The 18,792-nt window shown below is 41.2% G+C and overlaps 2 protein-coding genes across 2 annotated transcripts in view; both read right to left on the bottom strand.

Moving 5' to 3' along the window:
* Positions 1-1,617, bottom strand: part of cadm4 (cell adhesion molecule 4) — a 194,294-nt gene extending 192,677 nt beyond the window's left edge. The window contains exon 1 of the mRNA XM_037786040.1: positions 1,220-1,617. Coding sequence (XP_037641968.1) covers positions 1,220-1,295 — 76 coding nt within the window. The 5' untranslated portion in view covers positions 1,296-1,617. The remainder of the gene's footprint in view (positions 1-1,219) is intronic.
* A 5,443-nt stretch (positions 1,618-7,060) lies between these two features.
* On the bottom strand, positions 7,061-18,092 carry si:ch211-79k12.1 (uncharacterized protein LOC568891 homolog). Its single transcript, XM_037783918.1, has 7 exons — positions 17,937-18,092; positions 17,124-17,245; positions 16,059-16,257; positions 14,889-15,034; positions 12,083-12,227; positions 8,785-8,929; positions 7,061-7,807 (listed from the first exon to the last, which is right to left on the bottom strand). Exons 1-7 carry the CDS (start codon positions 17,986-17,988, stop codon positions 7,720-7,722), a joined length of 897 nt encoding a protein of 298 aa, XP_037639846.1. The 5' UTR covers positions 17,989-18,092; the 3' UTR covers positions 7,061-7,719.
* Positions 18,093-18,792: the final 700 nt, after the last annotated feature.

The following is an 18,792-nucleotide window of genomic DNA, read 5'->3' as shown; positions in this document are numbered from 1 at the left end:
CGGAGCAATGTAGCACTCCCTATGGAAAAGAGACATCATCACAACACAGCACAGCACAGGTCTGACTGTGACAATGTCCGACCTAGCATTTAACCCTCCTCACAGCCTCGGGACAACGTAAACAAAAGCCCCCACAACAACAACAACCACAGGAAGCAAATCAGTGTGCACTTCCATCGTTTGCCATGCATGCTCAGCCAGAATCACTGGAGCTCTGGGTTGGATTTTAATAAGGATTGTTATATGAGACTGGGTTTTTTTTACCACATCCGAGCAGATGGCACAAAACACCGTGAGGGCTAAAGTTGCTCACGATTGAGCCCAATCCAAATCCCTGTTTTTTTGCAGCAGATGCACTTGTTATAGGGGGAGTGATCATGGAGTATACTGAGCCCCATGAGGGAGCAATGCAGGACCATCCCAGACTGAGAGTAAACGCAACACACACACACACACACACACACACACACAAAAGAAAAAGGCACTGCAGGTGCCATTACAAGGCAACTGATTGTTAGATGTTATTGTATCTGATAAGGTGAGGTCTCAAAGGTCCTCTCAGTCCCTCCAACTGCTGCTGCAGAATATAAAAAGCAGCACTCCTGGGTCTGCTGGAGTGTGACACACGTCTGGTCCACTGCGGGGATTTGTTGTTATGAGCTCTCTCAAGGTAGCTGTCAGAATATTCTCTCTATACATGCATGTGCTGTATGCACATATATGTCTCCAGGGAGGATCCAGCAGCTAAGATACAATAATATAAAAAAAAAATCACAATGACAACAGAGCATGGGATGATTTCATACCATCTTTCTGCGTGGGGCAAGAAAAAGTGAAAGCTATATCATGCATGCCTTTCACTTTTGCTTTTGTGTTGCTTTGAGGGGGTTTTTCCAGCTTGACCATTTTTCGAGAAGTGGTCAACACAATGACTCATTCCCCTAAATAGCAAAAACGGATGTAGCCCAGACTTGCGCACTGGGCTTTTGAATCTAATCACCCTGTGGATGGTGAATATTAACAGTACAGTCCGCAGGATGATTGGAAAAACTGGAAGAACTGCACGTGTTTCTTATGTCCCAGCGTGGTGAGCGTCTCCTTCCTCTTTATTCAGGACTTAAGCAAACTTGCACTGCAAAAGCCACCACAACACACATCTTGGTGGCTTAACACTCTTCTTCTCATTCACATCACACATCACACTCATTCAGTCTCTTACCGGTGCGCACCAGGCAGGCGACGAAGATGATGGTGGTGAGAGGGACGCAGTAGTTCCACACGGTCGCGAAAGCCATCTCGCTGCTGTGATATTCCTCTTCTTCTGTGTGATTCTCTTCCTCGGTTTTATTCCTCTTGCTATAAGGAGAAGAAATCAGAGTGACATGAACCCGCAGGTTCACTCTCACCGACAGCGCCTTCAGCGTCTGTGTGGATGTGGATATGTGTGTGTGTGTGTGTGTGGGGGGGGACTGTGCGTAAAACGAGTGTGTGTGTGTGTTTTGTCAAGCAGCGCTCAGTGGCAGGTCTTTGCACACACACACACTTTCTCTCTCTCTCTCTCTCTCTCTCTCTCTGTGTGTCTCGGTATGCCTGACTGTGATGGCTTGGTCGGTTTTTCTTGGTTACTTTACATTGTAAATATATTTAAAAGCTTTGCCAATAGGGGCGGGACTGTGCGTGCTGCTGCAGCCAATCAGCAGAGAGCAGGAGCAGGTGGAGGTGGAGGAGGAGGGATGTGTGGATGAGAGAGAGAGAAATTGGTATTATATATTATATTATATATATATCAGTATTATATAGCGAAACGTTTATTTATTTTTATTTCATTTATTTTTCTCTCCATTTTGTTTTATCCATATTCCATTTTATTTTTATTTTATTATGAGGAAAGAAAAAAAAAAATATATATATATATATATATATCAACCAATCACATAGAGCAAGGAGCAGGAGCAGGAGCAGGTGGAGGTGGAGGAGGAGGGGTGTGTGGATGAGAGAGAGAGAAATTGGTATTATATGTTATATTATATTATATATATCAGTATTATATAGCGAAACGTTTATTTATTTATTTTTTAAATTTATTTTTCTCTCCATTTTGTTTTATCCATATTCCATTTTATTTTTATTTTATTATGAGGAAAGAAAAAAAAAAATATATATATATATATATATATATCAACCAATCACATAGAGCAAGGAGCAGGTGGAGGTGGAGGAGGAGGTGGAGGAGGAGGGGTGTGTGGATGAGAGAGAGAGAAATTGGTATTATATATTATATATATATCAGTATTATATAGCGAAACGTTTATTTATTTATTTTTTAAATTTATTTTTCTCTCCATTTTGTTTTATCCATATTCCATTTTATTTTATTTTGTTATGAGGAAAGAAAAAAAATATATATATATATATATATATCGACCAATCGCAGGGAGCAGGAGCAGGAGCAGGTGGAGGAGGAGGAGGGGTGTGTGGATATGAGAGAGAGAGAGAGAAGGGGGAGGGAAGAAAGGGATGCATCTTCCCAATTAATTGAAATCAATTCGCTCTCTAAATATGATTGATAACCAACATTAATTTCCCCGACGCAAATAACCAATTTATTTGGAATACAGTTGCGCGCACCGAAAATTATGATGTGTGTGTGTGTGGTACAATGAGAGTAAGATGACGAAATTATGAAGCAGATGTTTATTGTTTTGAAGGGGCAGTAATAATGTTGCAGTCATTTATTGTGTTCTGAAAGTCACTTTCGATGTTATTATTGCAGTTTAATCAGCAGATAGGCTAAAGGCTATGTGCTGATTCATCTGTATGTCTTATAGCCTATAATAAAGACTCACCTTTTTACACATTTTAAAGTATATTTCAAGCCTATTTTCACATGTTTCTGTGTCTAAGTGACTCACACCATTTTTTAAATTGGTATTATATATATATATATAAAATATATATATCTTACCAAAAATGTCAGTACAAATAAAAAAATTATATATATATATATATATATATAAATAATGCCAATTTATATTTTATTTTATTTTATTTATTATTATTATTATTATATTTATTTTATTTTATTTTATTTATTTATATATATATATAATACCAATTTATATTTTATTTTATTCATATTTATTTTATTTTATTTGTTATTATTATTTTATTTATATATATATATATATCAGTATTATATAGCGAAACGAGTTGCAAGAGCCATTGTGCAGCTTTAACGTTCACTAAAAGTGCTTGTTTTTGCCCTTCATATTGTTATTTGAAGTGTCTGACCACATGATGGACCCTTCAGACACATATAACGTTGTTTCTTACCTTTCGCTTCATCAGGTGTTTATTGTTGTGTCCAAGTCCTGCTCAAGGAAAAAGTCTCGTGGTGAAATCTCGTTGTCAGCAACATGTCCCACTATTTCTAGCATCCTTCCTCAGTGGGCATTGTGGTCCAGCACCGAGAGGAACACCAGTCTGCCCAGTTTCATGGCCTTGTAGCAGCTAACATGAGCTATAGTTCATCCTCCTCTCTCTTTCTCCTTGTCCACTGTTCACTCTTCATCTGCTCTTCAACTTGCTCTTCATCCTGGAGGCCTTGCTGATTAAATACTATTAAATATTAAATCCACATTGTTGTAATTATCTGAATATTCAGCCATGATATTGAAAAAATTAGACAACACCACAAACTACTTTCATTTCCTTCTTCTTCTTCTTCTTCTTCTTGAACGAGACTAAAGAGTATAGAAGCAAGGAGAAGAAACTCTTTTTTTTTTTTTTTACAACAGCCGCTGCCACCATTTTGGACTGAAAACGCTTATTATATTAATATTTTATTCAATATTTCCTTATTTTATTATTTTATAGATGATGGATGGATGGATGTTCAACACAGGCCATTTCGGTAGAATATGACAAAAGAATAGAAATCATTTCGTCTTTTGAACAGCACTTTTTAGGGGGATGTTTTACTGGCGTCCGGTAGTGTGAAATAGCAGAAGTGTAGCTTTGCAAACTCCATTGCATGTTGCAATGGAACTAGCAAATGACTTTCATCTCTTATCAATATACGTTCTTTAACGAGACTCTTTCCATAATGTTGTCAGGCACTTATAATAACAACCAGAGCCTGCCAGTGGAAAAAAAACAAGCACTTTTAGTGAATGTACATTGACGTGAGAGTTGCCTCGATATGATTACATTGCAGCCTGTTTGGCCATTGCCAAGTCTGCAGCAGTATCCCCCAATACTAGACCAATTTCAGAAATTGTTGTCCCCATTTTTAGTCAGTTAGACACAAAAACATTGGAAAATAGGGTCTATGTTGAAAATTATTCATTCATGCCTCATTTATTCCTTATAAATATGTGTGAAGTCTTTTAATACATTGCATCATTTGAGGTTGAGGCAACTGCAATTTCATAATGCCAGCATAATGACAATAAAGTTCTTGATTGATTGATTGAAATAGCTTCCAAAGTTACCCTTTAGGCTGAAATGGTGGCAAACAATTATTTTCTGTAAGATTAATTTTCTTTTTTTAATGATTATTTGCCTATGTGGTGATTCAAACTGGAGGAATATATTGACTCTCTGCCAAATCAGAATAGGCTATGTGCAGCAAGCAGTCTTTAAGTGCATTGAGATTAGGAGGCATTCTGTCGCAGAAGCTGTTTTGTCTCCAAAATGTGCATATAGGACTCATCAAGGAGAGCAGGGAACAGACCTGAGTGTATTCGGTTAAATCACCATTCACAATGACAGTAATGGTCCGGAACAAAAACTTGTGCTTCGGACGAACCAGCGTTTCTGCTCATCTGTAGTCAGGGTCTATTAGGCCCCGCTAAAGGCTCTTTAACTCCTCCCTCATGCTGTGGCCACAGTTTGCCCATAATTGTGTTTTCCAGTCAGGGAGCGCTGCTTCATTATGAAAATTGTTTCTCTCTCCACATCTCTTTTTCCCCCCTCATAGTCTAGTGTGATACCATGGGTTTATGGCCTCCCAGGCTTAAAGGCATTTTTTTTTTAAACCATCTTTGGCGCCCCCTGCAGTTAACTTCAGGGATAGCATGTCATGGGTCTCAAATCTGCTTAGGCCTCTCTCTCATCTGACACGAATCCTGACACTTTAGTCAGTTTGGTTCAAACAGTCAGAAAAGTTCAAACAGGCAGTAAAGCATCAAAGCAGTCTATTAGCATTAATATTAATATTTCTTCCCTTGACTTCCATAAAGTTGTTTGAACTCTTATCTGACCTCTTTTTGCGTGGATGGATCTGTGTGAAGTCTCAGCTTCGGGGCTCTCTCCTCTCGCGCCTTGATTTTTTCGTTCTCGACACAAGTTGTAACCTTGTTGTTTTGGCGAGGATAGTATCTGCCCAACTCATTTCCCAATTCCCATCCCACCCCATTTTTCCCTGTCAGCCTCTCTGCGAGTGTTTGTTCCCCAGTTGGCAGGGAGTCGGTGGCAGGCAGGCAGCAGCTCCCCCGCACCAGATGGGGCATTGTCAGGAAGTAATGAGGGGAAAACACCTGCTTCTCCAACGAACTCCACTCCTTCATTTTCAGCCATTTGACACAACATATGCGGTATGAACATACAAAACCAAGTGACCGTGACGAGAACAGCAGTGGGCGATGGCACACAGTTACAAATGCCTGGCTCTTTGTTGCATTAGTCAATGAGGGGACATGTTTGGTATAATTCACCTTTACTTGTAGGTCGGTGAGGGCTGTCAGGACGTTTGCCTTCCTGACTAACTAGTGAGAAGTTGCCAGACTTTATTGTCACAGATCTTCATCCTGCCACCAGACAAAACATTTCGGCTGCTCGGTATTCTCTGCACAGCTCCTGCATCGCCCTGAGCTGTTGTCCGGCGGTTTATCCATGAGGCACTATCAAGGTCAAAATGTCTCTGTAAACTACACCTCTCTCCCTCCCAACCAGAGCCCTGTACCTCAGGGACACCTCCACTGTGTGAAATTCCTGATATATAATCTTGTCTTTTGTGGCCAACCGGTTAAAGCCCCAGGAACCAAAGCCCACCAGGGAGCACACAGCGGCTTTTCACTCATGACTGACTCAAAGGCCAAAACACGATGGTGCTCGCTGGCATTTCATATGCAGGAGGGCATTTCAAATTTACAACATTGTATTTTTTTCCTACAGAGCGTGAAGATTTTTCAAACTGTTTTGGTTAAAGTCGCCCCCATCTGTTGTTTCTTTATTCCTGGGCTTGCCATAAGACTTAAATTAAGTTAGTAGAGTTGGTAAAAGGAAAACAAGGAAGTCTGTAAAATGCTTGACAAAGAGTGTCTGCAGCAGAGGCGAGCTGTACATGGGGGGGGTTTGAATAATCAGTTTAATAACATTATCCTGGCGGTGCTCTGTGGCGCATGCACACGTTAATGGAGTGTCATTGTTAAACTGCCGCTTCGCCCATTATTAACGGCGGCCTACGGTCAACCACACACCGATAATAAAACCGCATAAAACCCAACATAACTTCAACAGACAAGCGTAATGAAATCCTCTGCATTACGAGCACGGTTATGGTAATAAGCGATGGTGCTGTGGCACGGCGTTAAGGGTTACAAGGCAGCAGAGGAGAAAATTAAAAAGATGAAGTTGTAGTCTATGATGGTTAGTTTGGAGGGGGAATCAGAATAGACTAGTTCATATTGAAGTAGAACTAGCAGTACTCTTTAAAGTTTCAAGGTTACCTGACTTTATTCTCACCGCGTGCGAGTGTGAGTTTTTAGTTCACACGTGTTTGTTAGCTGAACTGACTGAGAATGGGTTTGTGCCTGCAGGCAGATTGGAAGAAACGCAAGCATGCACAGGCATAGCACTTTGAGTAAAGGTCATTGCCTCAGACTAAGGTCTCACAGACTGAAAGGGAAGGTTGGTAAACAACCTGATGCAAGTCTGAGATGGCATTGGATAGAGAAGCGGTGCATGTCCAGCTTTCACCACATTGTCAATACTCCCCAACCTCTTTTGTGTCTCTAAAATGGAACAAAATCAATGGCGCACGCAGGAGGACAGCAAATAATATTTTTTCTGAAAGCCATTTAATATCAAAGAAATCCAAAGTACAGTAAATTAAATAGTAGAGTGCAATGCGCTTGAGAGCTGTCACAGTAAAAGAGATTATAATAACCTTCCCACAGATGCTTTGAGCTGGTTCTGGTGTGGAAAAAACGAGGTTGAAAGGGAAACAAAATCAACAAAATAAAACCTTGTCCTATCACCCATTCATAATACACAGCTGAGCAATTATGTTTGCAACAGAAAAGAGGGAATTGCATGTGGAGTCTTTACAGCTCATACAGTACACAAGATGAATCTCCCACCATTTCCCTAAGAATGTAGCTCACCATTTTCCACGCTGCAGAATAAATGAAGAGAAAATTGCCCACCTTTGCTGTCCAGGATGCATAAGTACAGCCTACGCACACAAGCAAAGCAGCTTCTGAGTCTCTAAAGCAATCATTTGCCCTTAAGTTTTTTAAGCTCTCCCTTCCTTACAGTCTCCAAATATCCCTCTTTGCTTCCCTCATTTCCTCCCTCATGCAGTATACTGCACATCTTCCCTCTCTAAGTAGCCCTTCTACACCATCCCTCATTTTCTGGCCACCCACTCCCATTTTCCTCGCCGCTCGCTCCATCTTCCTCCTCCCTTCTTCATGCTTCCACCTGGCTGGGCAGTCAAACCAGAGGTTGTTTGTCTCCGCAGGTGGAGGGCAGGGACTCAACACTGGCTTTGTAGATGGGCTTCTTCTGAGACTTGTCGTCACTGGCGAGAGAAGGAAAGACAGAGGAGCATTATTATCAGTATATCGACCTCCCAGTAGGCACTAGAGAAGTATAAGTGAGGAAATTATAGACTAGAACGGAGCGATGGAGCCTCGATGTGAAAGTCCATTTTTCTCTCTTTAGCTCTCTGTCTCTCTTTTCATACACACATGCTCATAAACACATGGCAGCACAGCGGCCACACAAGAATCAAACCTTTTCTACTATCCAAACGCCACCACAGAGACACAGAAACCATGTATGAAGCAAGCCCTTATGGAAATTATGCCTATTGAAAAAGCAGCTCCTGTGGGAAAGAAGTTAATGAGCGAAGCTGCGTGGGGTCACGGTGCACATTGGCATGCTGTCAGCAATGAGTTTAATGGGACTTCCGTTACTGCTCTTATCATTGCTGTCGCCTTTATATATATATATACTTTATCACAGAATAAAAGCTGCCGCTATTAGCCCAGGCTTTTCACGAGCAGAACGTGTGCTGAAACACATGGGAGAGGTGGAAGCACGGAAGAGATCAAGGACGGGGTCAAGTGGGTCAGACCTGCTGAGACAGATTTTAATATTCAACGTGGATAAAACGCATAAAAGCACACCAGCGCTCGTCTGCACGTGTGTGGAAAGGATTTATGCAAGATAGCTTGGCAATACATAACAAATACACAATGTGAAGTATACACACGCACCAAAACACACTCTGTAACCGAAATGGCCTTGGTTCTATCACATGAGACAGAATGAAATATTGCAGCAATAACCATATCCGTAATATGAAGTCAAACTGCGGGAGGAGAGAGGGAATATAGGAAGGTGAGTGTGGATAAAGTGCAGTAAAGAAATCAAACAATCACACAGGCGCACAAACACTCCCCACGCATTCAGAGGCACGTTATCCATCTGATTTTGATTTAAAAAGATGCTTATTATGTATGAGAGGAGCGGACACAAACAGTTGTTTCTTACATGGGTCCCTTGCTGGTCCTGGCCTGCTTGGCCCTGCGGCACAGGAATACAGTCATGGAGAGGATGAACACCAGGAGAGAGACAGCCGCCGCTGAGGTCATCAACATGAGATGGCCATTACTAGACGCGTACCAGGGGGCATCCTCTGTGGGACAGATCAGTCAGACATGAAGGGAGACATGCATCACACGGACTCGGAAATCAGCAAAACTACAAGCTTCCTGCCTCCAGGCAAAGCTTCTAAAGGCATCCTCCTGTTTGTTTGTGGAAGAAAAGAGCGTCTGTGCAGAGTTCAGACGACCGTGCTGTCAGACACAGCAGTGATCTTCAAGACGTCTGCTTTTTACAATTTTAGAAGTTATCCCCTGCATGTGCATACATTTACAAATGACATACATTTGCAGATTTCGTGAACCTTATGTTCTAAAACCTTTCTTTAGAATAGTGGACAAAGATTGAAGAGTTACGGCTATGAGGATTTGAGGCAGCAACAAACACATGCTTTGAATTCTTCCGTATGTTAAGAGGATTTCTTGGCAACAGGAGTGTTTGCTTAAGGTTTGTACTGCTATTGTAGTGCAACTTCAAAGCAACAGCGGTAACACGCAGCGTTTTGCTCACCATACCTTCAAGGATGAGCAAACATCCTTCCAGCATCTAGAGATGATTACCTTTTTAATTACTACATGTGCTTCAGAGAAAATACTGGAGAAACTGTGGAGCTCAATGACCAGTGAGTCAATTGCAGAAGTAATAAGACAACTCTAGCATAATAAATAACATGCATTGGCTTAATTGCATTTTTAGAGGTTGCATAATTTCAACGATTGAAATCACAAGGCTTATGAATCCTACTGGGGGGAGAGGACGGTGTTTGAAAACTGCAGTGCATTAACACAGTGCAGTCATCTCACAGGTCACTGATAAAGATGATGAAGACGGATGAAGTGCCGTAAATTGGATTAGCTGGAATGTTGTAATGAAATTAGTTGTCCACTTGAATGCAATCTTCACGTTTCATGAGAAATAAGACAGTTTGTCAGTCATACAGACAAAGAAAAACCCAACTTTCACCTATTATTAACATGCAATGTAATGTACGGTATACTTTCTCGTGAAAGTCCTAAGGGTGTATCTAAATCTCAGATGACTATACGACATCATTTGGAACGTATAACAAAAAAGTTAAAATAAAATAACAAAAGCACAGCAACCAATCTGCTGCTCGCAAATTTCAGTTTCTCGTGGTTCACAAATATTTATAACTAAACTCTAAACTCTTCGCTGAGCGCTCTAGAGCAGCTGTGGTGGGCCTCACAGCAACCTCTAGTGGGTGGCGAAGGTACTGCCAAATGGTTACAATTAAATGTTTTGGTACAAAGCTACGTATTTGCTCAAGAATTCACATAAATATAAAAACATTACATGGACACTAATTAAACATTCATTATTTAAGGACTTTGAGTGGATAACTAACCGTGGTATGGTTGTCATCTGACAAATTTACTGAACATGTCAATGCTGTAACTTTAATATACCTTAATTTTTTGGTTATTTAGTTATTGTCTGTTTGCTTTTATTTATCTTTTACTATAAGTCAATCATCACCTATATTGTTTTATTTATTTAATTTTTATTTTATTATTATTTTTTCTTTCTTCTGTCTGGCATTTAGGGATCGTGTTGTTGGGTTTTCTATGATGTCGTTTTGTGTTGTTTGAAATTTAAAATTCAATAAACTTCAAGTCATACGAAATAATTAATGTATGAAGCAGGCCCTTATGGAAATTATGCCTTTTGAAATTATTTTTCTTCAGCCCATGTAGGAGAGAAGTTAATGAGCAAATGTCAAATTAAAATGCATGTTTTGCCATTGTTAGCTAGCCAGCATTCCCTTGAAGTGATGTTGGAGTCTCTTCTCAGTTGTGAAACAGAAAATGTTCCCATATAGACAGAACGTTCCCCTGGGTGCTCTCAGTGTTGTCTATAACACCTCTCCCAATTCATTGTCTATAGAGCAGCTCCAGACTTGATACCCTATGACATCACAAGTTTCAGTTTTAGCAGTCGTTTGCAATTTTGGGATTTGGGAGAGTTGTTCAAGTTTACTAATATATTATTATAATACTAATAATTTTCTGGACTGTCACAGACCATAGGACGAACATGCATGGATTTTGAAAATGGGCGTTGTTCCCCTTTAATGTTCAAAAAACATATTATTCTTCTCATACCGTCTGTCTGAATATACCTGTATTCACCCTCTGTCTGAAACACTACGTTTTAGGACCTGTCCCTTTAAGCCCCCCTCCCAAAAAAGCTCAGTCTGCTCTAATTGGCTTGCGAGAAAAATATGGTGCACCTTTACAAAGGTAGTTGTCAACGTGTGGGCAATATATTCTAATGAGCCTGCATGTGACATAGGAAGGGAAGCCAAATCTGAATGGCTTGTTGAATCACATGTTTTCTGATCTAGGCAGCCCACAAAAAAACTGATTGGGTTGTCTTATTTCACAGTTTGTGGGTTGGTAGACACTCCAGATACCCAAATATATGTGCACAAGCACTGAAAAAGTGAGTTTTTCATGACATGTCCCCTTTAAGTTAGAAAAGGTTGAGAACCTCTGCTCTAGAGTGCGTTTATGTTTGACTTGACATTTCTGTCAAAAGAAAAAAAAAAAATCAAAGGTCAGATAAAACCATTGCTTCTTTTACTCTATATCTAATAATTATACTCTTATCCTTTAAAGTCGGTGCAGTTCTGTCATGGCCATTTATTTATATCATTTTAAATGTATTAATGTCCTCTGGTATCATCTCACCTACTTTCATTTGACATTTTAAAGGTAATTTAATTTTGTACTTCTTTGTCACCTTTCTTTATGTGAGGTGTTTTCATAAATGTCTTCATCTCTCTTGCATGGCAGTCTTTTTCCTACTTATTATTATCATTCTTGTGTGCAGATAAATTAAACCATGACCTCTTTACTGCTTCTTTAGAAAAGCAGGGCTTTAAAGGTTTCACACTTTCACAAATGACAACTTCTGCTTATGCTCCTGATGACGTAATTGCACACAAACAGGTGACCTGTCTAGTAACATTTAAGCAGTTGATTGAAAAGGAAGTAAAACACAACGTTTCAATGTTTATGCTTAGAGGGAGTGGAGAGCAGAATTTCCCTACAGTTACAAAGAAATCCCAAACCAGTTCTTAGAAAGAGGAAGTTGGGAAACGACTGCTCTATACAGTGTAAAGGACAATGGGTCTTGTCCAGTTAAATCTATAGTCTTTTCTTACCAGGCAGCACCGTGATGCTGATGGTGTGTTTCTTGCTGAGTGACTCCACAGAGGGATGCTGGGCCATGCAAGTGTACTGGCCTCCATCCATCGCAGTCACCTTCTTCAGCGTCAGCGTGGAGAGAGGCAGGATCCAGTCGTCACCCTGTGAGAGAAAGATGGAGACTTAAAAGAGAGCGTACAGGAGAAGGGAACAAACAGAAAGCGGGGCAGAAAGTCGAAAAGAAAATATTGGCTGGATTGTTTGCAGCCCTAAGAGAATCAACAAACTCCAACAAATTAAAATTGTGCTGAGCTGAGAGCACAAGAAAGATGGAGAATAGACGATGCTAGTTGGCAAAAGAGAGAGAAACAGAAACGGTCAGACATGAGGAGCGTAAAACAGAGAAAGAGAAGGAAAAGTGGCTGATGTGTGTATAAGTGAAAGATGGACAAACAGAGAACAAAATAGGACAAGAAAGGGAGAAATTGGCAACGGAAGTGGGACAGACAGAGAGACAACTGGTGCACGGCCCCTCAGAGAACAGTTCCCAAAGTCCTAAATTAAGTGTATTTACCTGAACAGTAATCTCAGTAAATGAACGAACACACATCGACACAAGTCAATAACCCAAATAACACCATCATCCGCAAAGAATGAAGCTGCGACAACAGACTGTTAACACAACACATAATGAGATGGCGAGGGAGCGGGATGAATTGTTGACACAAAAATAACAGCACTATTATGAGATAGAGCCCGACATGGGAGGAAACAAATAATAGGCCAAACACTAGGATTGGAAAACAAACGAACATGGAGGAGGAGGAGGTAAAAAAAAAAAAAAAAGACATTACACCATGCAAATGATTTGGCTCCTGGGAGCTGCAGCTCCTGCCAAGAAAGTCCATTTCAATTTGAATGGATCTGAATTAAGAGGATTTCCCATAAAGGCCAGGTCTGGCCAAAGCAGCATTTTGTATGCAAATCCACTGGCTCCCAAAGCAGTGGCCCGTTCCTGCCTCTGTCCTGCTGTCATTATTACCGGGGGCCAATGAGCCCACGGCGGCTGTCTGTCAAAGTGGGCCATTCTGATGCCACTTTCTGCCCCATATATCCACTCCTGTCATACGTACAGTAAGCTGTCACACACATATAGAGGAAAACACACCCACCAAACACTCTATCTCATCTTGAACAATTCCAAAGTGACTAAATGGAGCACTAATAGATTGACAGGTTAATCATGAGTGTTGGTAAGTGATTCCAACTCTGTCAGTCATGCTGACAATAGATATTATTATTCATCAAAGTGCTGTATATTCAACAAATAATGACAAAAAAAGCATTACATATGATCATGTGGAGGACAAATAGTATTAGCAGTATAAAATGTCCAATGAATTGGATTTGGTCTTGTAAGCCCATTTAAAACCCGGATTAGCAGTGACCTTTTAACAAGCACATTAACCCCGAGCCGACTTATCAAAAAGAATAACAAAAGGGGGAACTTGGCAATTACGTCTGCCTGTTCCCAAGATATCTCCATGGTTGCGGAGCTTCATTACACCTGTGACTTGCTGGTGGCGGTAGTGGACTGTTATCAGGCCATTAAATAGGCGTCATCGGTTGCTATAAGCACCATAGATGTGGGTCAGTAGGGGCCTGCTACACCTACTACGTTGTAAAAGTGAGAGCGAAACTTAAAAGCAACACCTTCTAACACGTAAAACTGAATGAAACGTTACGTTTTGAACACAAACAAAAAAGCTTCTTTAGATTTAGGCAACAAAACTTCCACTTTTTTAGGTTTAGGCAAAAAACGAAGAAGACTTGAAACTAGCGATTGAGACCATAAACTCATGTTTACAAAGTTAGTACAACTATACAATCAAACTTCTTTTTGCAACCAGAGGAGTGGCCCCCTGCTGGCTATTAGAAAGAATGCAAGTTTAAGGCACTTCAGCATTGGCTTCACTTCTCAGACCCCGGAGGTTGCCCACTGGTTGTGTCCCATCCATCATACCCACCACATATGTTGTTTCCTGCTGTCTATACTATGGTGCCTGCCTTCCGCTTATGCGCATGTCATAATTACTGCGATCACTAGAGGTCGCTGTTTTGTTCTTTTATACCTTCTTTCGATGAGCTACCATGTCAATAGATGATAAAACTTACTATTGGGTGTTGTATGCCCCTATTGACCCTAATCTATGGTGCTTATATGCTTTTGATGACACCTTTAAAGTGTAATGTAACTTTCTCACCACAAGGGCACCGTGTATCTCATCAACTTCTTGTTCTACATGCCTATTGTCACTGTGGCGTTTTACACAGGGATGACTTAATTTCCCTCGACGAGGGTTTCTTAGCCCAGCGAAGAGCCAAGTTGAATAATTCAATACTGGTTAACCAAACACGCACACGAAAAAAATCATTAGAAATCTATCCACATAATTGTTTTCAGGTTGACTGGCTCTTGTCTAGACCTCATTAAACTATTAATCCTCTGTAAGTGGGCAAGCTGCAATCCCCAGCGAGCGGTGGGCCTAAGCCAACCGGTCACTTAAATACAGAGCACTTCTTCTTCAGAGGAGGGGATGGAGAGACGGCGGCCGAGGCGGGGGAACAAGTGGTTTGAGGAACTCGGGGAGAGGAAGAGTGTTAGAGGAGGAGAGAAAATTAAAAGAAAAAGGGACCTAGAAAGACTGGAACAAGACGGGAGAGAAATAAAGAGGTCACATGAAAGCGCAGGGAGCCAGAGAGAGAATGACAAGTTTCCAACAGCATAATGAGGACGCTGGCACTGTGCAGAGGCTTTCTCACGTCTTTATTCCAGAAGTAGCTCGGCTTCTCTGATGAGCTGGCAGAGCACTTCACCACCACGTCTTCGCCGAGTCGCACCTTCAGCTCCTGCGAGACGTCCAGGTAGCTGGTGTAGCCTTCCCTGTACAGCGACAGATCCCCCATATCTGAAACCCAGCGGGAAAGAGGAAGAATGATCAAGCATTAATGAAGCAAGACATTTACTCTGAAGCGTCCTCTTCAAGAGCTCGGGACGTGACTGGACGCATGTTTACAGTGGCGGCAGCTGCTAAGCACTCCGATCTTCTAAGTATACAGGCTCAAGTATGAATGCCTCCCAAAGGCACAGACTGTACCAAGCAATCAATAATAATGATAATAGGCTTCATCTTATCGGAGTCTTTAGAGAGGCAGTGTTGTGAATAATGGCTCATCTTCCATCTCAATAGATGGCCCACGTCCATCCAGCTCCTGGCTCCTCTCTCCAGTCCTTTAGTCCATTCTAATCTTTGCCTCGTATTGATTCCCCCCATGAGGCCGAGGAGCCTATCAAACAGCATTACGGTCGATTTGATGGCCACTGAGAAGATAGAGGACACTGATAATCTGACTGACTACGCAATGGATGCCGTTTCATGCAACTATATCCTGCACTGATAGCTTCAAACTTGAGCTCCACCGGGAGAACACCTCTTTGAAATGAAATGACTATAGTCAACCGTGTTTGCACTGGATCTGTACTTTCTGCAGCTGCATTGCATATGTGTCTTGTCTTATTAACTATTAATGTGTTTTTCTATCCCTCACTGTGAAGAAAGCTGTGTCCACAGTGTCTGAATAATGTGCTTTACCTCCTGCTGGTTGGAAATATGACGGAAATTGCGAGAGTCTTTCTCTGTTCCGTCTTCTCACCTAGACTGTTTGTACAGTCAGGTACTTTTTATGCTTCCTTCTTTGTCAGTACGCTCAGTTATGCTGCCCCACATTTCCTTATTGGAAAGTGAAACTCAGAAGCTGGGTATCTTATTTGCAATTCACATTTTTGCCTATTGTCAGATTCTTGCAGAAATCTCTTTGACCTCTGCAGGACACAGACTATATGAAAAATCTAAGGTTGCTTTATTTATCAAAAGGGAAATACAGTGTCGCTGAGTCATTGTTCCTCCTACCCATAGCAACCCAGGCACTCACAATGCACTTTGAAATCCAGCGTCCGGGAGGAGCTGTCTGGCTCAGTCACATTTTCGGCGTCGGACACACAGCGGTAGGGCCCCTGATAGTACCTTCCAGCATGGGGGATAGAGAGGACTAGACTCTCTACAGTCTGTTTGATTTCCAGCGAATAGAAGCAGATAGATCCCTCCCAAACTGTACGCCATCTCCGCATGTACTGGTGAAGGCAAAGAAAGATTCAAAGAAAGACTTTTATTAAGCTTAAAGAAAGGGATGGTAAAGATTTTAGTCATGGGATTAAAATGTTTCATAACGGCATGATTGTCCATGATTAATCACACATTTTTTATCTGTTCAAAATGTACTTCAAGTTTTTTTTCAAGTAGTTAATACTCTTATCAATGTGGGAGTGGGTAAATATGCTGCTTTATGCAAATTTATTTATATATCTATTATTGGAAAACAATTAACAACACAAAACAATGACAAACATTGTCCAGAAACCCTCACAGGTACTGCATTGAGCATAAAAAATATGCTCAAATCATAACATGGCAAACTGAAGTCCAACAGGCAACAACAACTGTCAGTGTGTCAGTGTGCTGACTTGACTTTGACTTGCCCCAAAACTGAATGTGATTATCACAAAGTGGGCATGTCTGTAAAGGGGAGACTCGTGGGTACCCATAGAACCCATTTTTATTCACATATCTGGAGGTCAGAGGTCAAAGGACCCCTTTTGAAAATGGCCATGCCAGTTTTTCCTCGCCAAAAGCCAGAGCTACACAGACAGCCAGCTGTTCGATGATGTGATATTTACATAGAGCATTTGACCGCCCATGTAGGGACGGCCAGTGCAAATTAGTTCAGACTGTAAATGTTATGACGTGAGTGACGATGTTGAGTATCAGCCTGTATGTAAAACAACATTTTTTCACTACAAGAAGTATTAAATCAATTAATAATTCAAACAATAACAAACCACCTGAGCACTTTGGCCTTTCTTACCAACACTGCAGTGTTGTAAGCAAACATGGCCTGACCTTTTCCTCTATTTCCTCCCATTTTGTTCCCATGGCTCACCTGGGAGAAGACCTCGAAATGGACCTGGCTGATGTTGTGTTCAGAGTCCGAGTACAGACACTCCAGTGTGATGCTGTCTCCCTCCAGGACCGGCTCGGTTGGCCCTTTAATGAGCAGGGTGGCTGCATGTGGACAGAGATTACACATACAGGTTATTGATCACAACATGAATAGACAGGGGAGGGTGGGAGGGGGGTCGGCTCACTGGGGATCGAGCTGCTGTTCTGGGCAACACTTTGAAAACAACCGCTCCCTTCCTGACATTTGTTCCAGGCTCCTGTGGGAAAACTGCCAATACGCTCAATGTCACCGCGGCCGCATGACCAGAAACAGGTTCTTCCACTTTACTTGCACAACAACAGAGGTTGTTTGTCTTTCACTTCACGCAAAAGAAATGTTACACAACACAAACATTATGTTTTCACATAAGCTGTGAGTTTTATAGAGACAAGACTCTGTACACAGTGTGTATAAGAAAAAATAATATTTAATTGTTCTTTTCATCAGTCCCTTGATAATTCCCCCAACATTTCCTGTTTGAGTCTTGTAACCACCAGGGGAAACCCATCAGTGTGACAGAAGAGAAAATAAAGCCCTTTTCTCCAGAGGACCTACGCACTAAGAAACAGACAGGCGAGCAGACTAACAGGCACAAACACACACACTCACACACACATCATAGCAACTGTATGAATATATTTGTGAGGAAAAAGACCAGAAACACACCAGAAGATCAAACCAATAGCTCATTACAGAGCAGCAACACAATTCACTGGTTTGAGGAGACAGGATGAGAAAATAAAACATATTTACCATAACTGCCATGAATCAGGGCGACCAGCGCAGCAACCAGAAGTACTTTCATGACTGTGAACACAAACTTTTCAGTATTAGAAAAATGCTGTGCACTCCTGTGCAGTTTCTTATCTGAAGTGAAAGTTTGCTCTGCATTTATTTATAAGGAGGTGGAGGTGTGGCTTCTGCAGTTTGAGGAAGTAGGCTCACAGAAAGTCTGAACACACAAAGAAAATAACCATCTAAATTATGATATTGTCGAAAATAAATTGCTCAATAGGCTATTAAGTCTCTGGTGGTGTTATGACTCGCTCTTTCTGAGGACAATTTACGCCTGAAATCTAGTTTAAATGTGAAGTGTAAATACAGGAAGTGCTGCTCACTTTCAGTGCGTCATTAGTCTCTGAGAAGAGTCGTGCCTATCAGGTGTTTTTCAGTCTCAGCTTGTTGTTGAGGTCAGTGTTTTTCCCTTCAAAGTTCAACAGGATTTCAAAGGAGTCTCGACATGTTAACCGCAGAGCTTTGCAATTTCCCCTTGTGATATGTAACGCTGAACAAGCAAACATTTAACGCTTCACTGGCTTTGACCTTTGATTGATTAACTGTTAACCAGAGCTGAAGAGAAAGAGATTCAGTCTGTCAGACAGCGTCTTACAGTGTGTTTACTGGACGCTTACTGAGTCTCATCTTTAGACTCACTGAGTGACACAGACCCTCTAAAATATTAGTTTTTCACTTTCAGTGAGATAGATAGAGAGATCTCTCTCTTTCGCTCTCTCTCTCTCGCTCTCAATTTATGTATATAAATACTTAAACTATATCTAACAATTGTTAACAGGACAACAGTCCAGTTCTGAGGTCTCTACACTGGCTC

This window comes from Sebastes umbrosus, chromosome 11 (assembly GCF_015220745.1).
Source record: "Sebastes umbrosus isolate fSebUmb1 chromosome 11, fSebUmb1.pri, whole genome shotgun sequence".
Taxonomy (NCBI): domain Eukaryota; kingdom Metazoa; phylum Chordata; class Actinopteri; order Perciformes; family Sebastidae; genus Sebastes; species Sebastes umbrosus.
The sequence above is the reverse complement of the archived record's forward strand: the minus strand, read 5'-3'. Positions and strand labels throughout refer to the sequence as shown.

What these genes read in the sequence shown, in the direction of transcription:
- si:ch211-79k12.1 (XM_037783918.1), bottom strand. Translation starts at nt 17,988, where the DNA reads ATGAAAGTACTTCTGGTTGCTGCGCTGGTCGCCCTGATTCATGGCAGT. An exon ending in GCTACTTCTGGAATAAAGAC is followed by an intron (nt 12,228 to 14,888) that starts GTGAGAAAGCCT and finishes TTTCTCTCACAG; the next exon opens with GGTGACGACTGGATCCTGCC. An exon ending in AGGACCAGCAAGGGACCCAT is followed by an intron (nt 7,808 to 8,784) that starts GTAAGAAACAAC and finishes TTCTCTCGCCAG; the next exon opens with TGACGACAAGTCTCAGAAGA.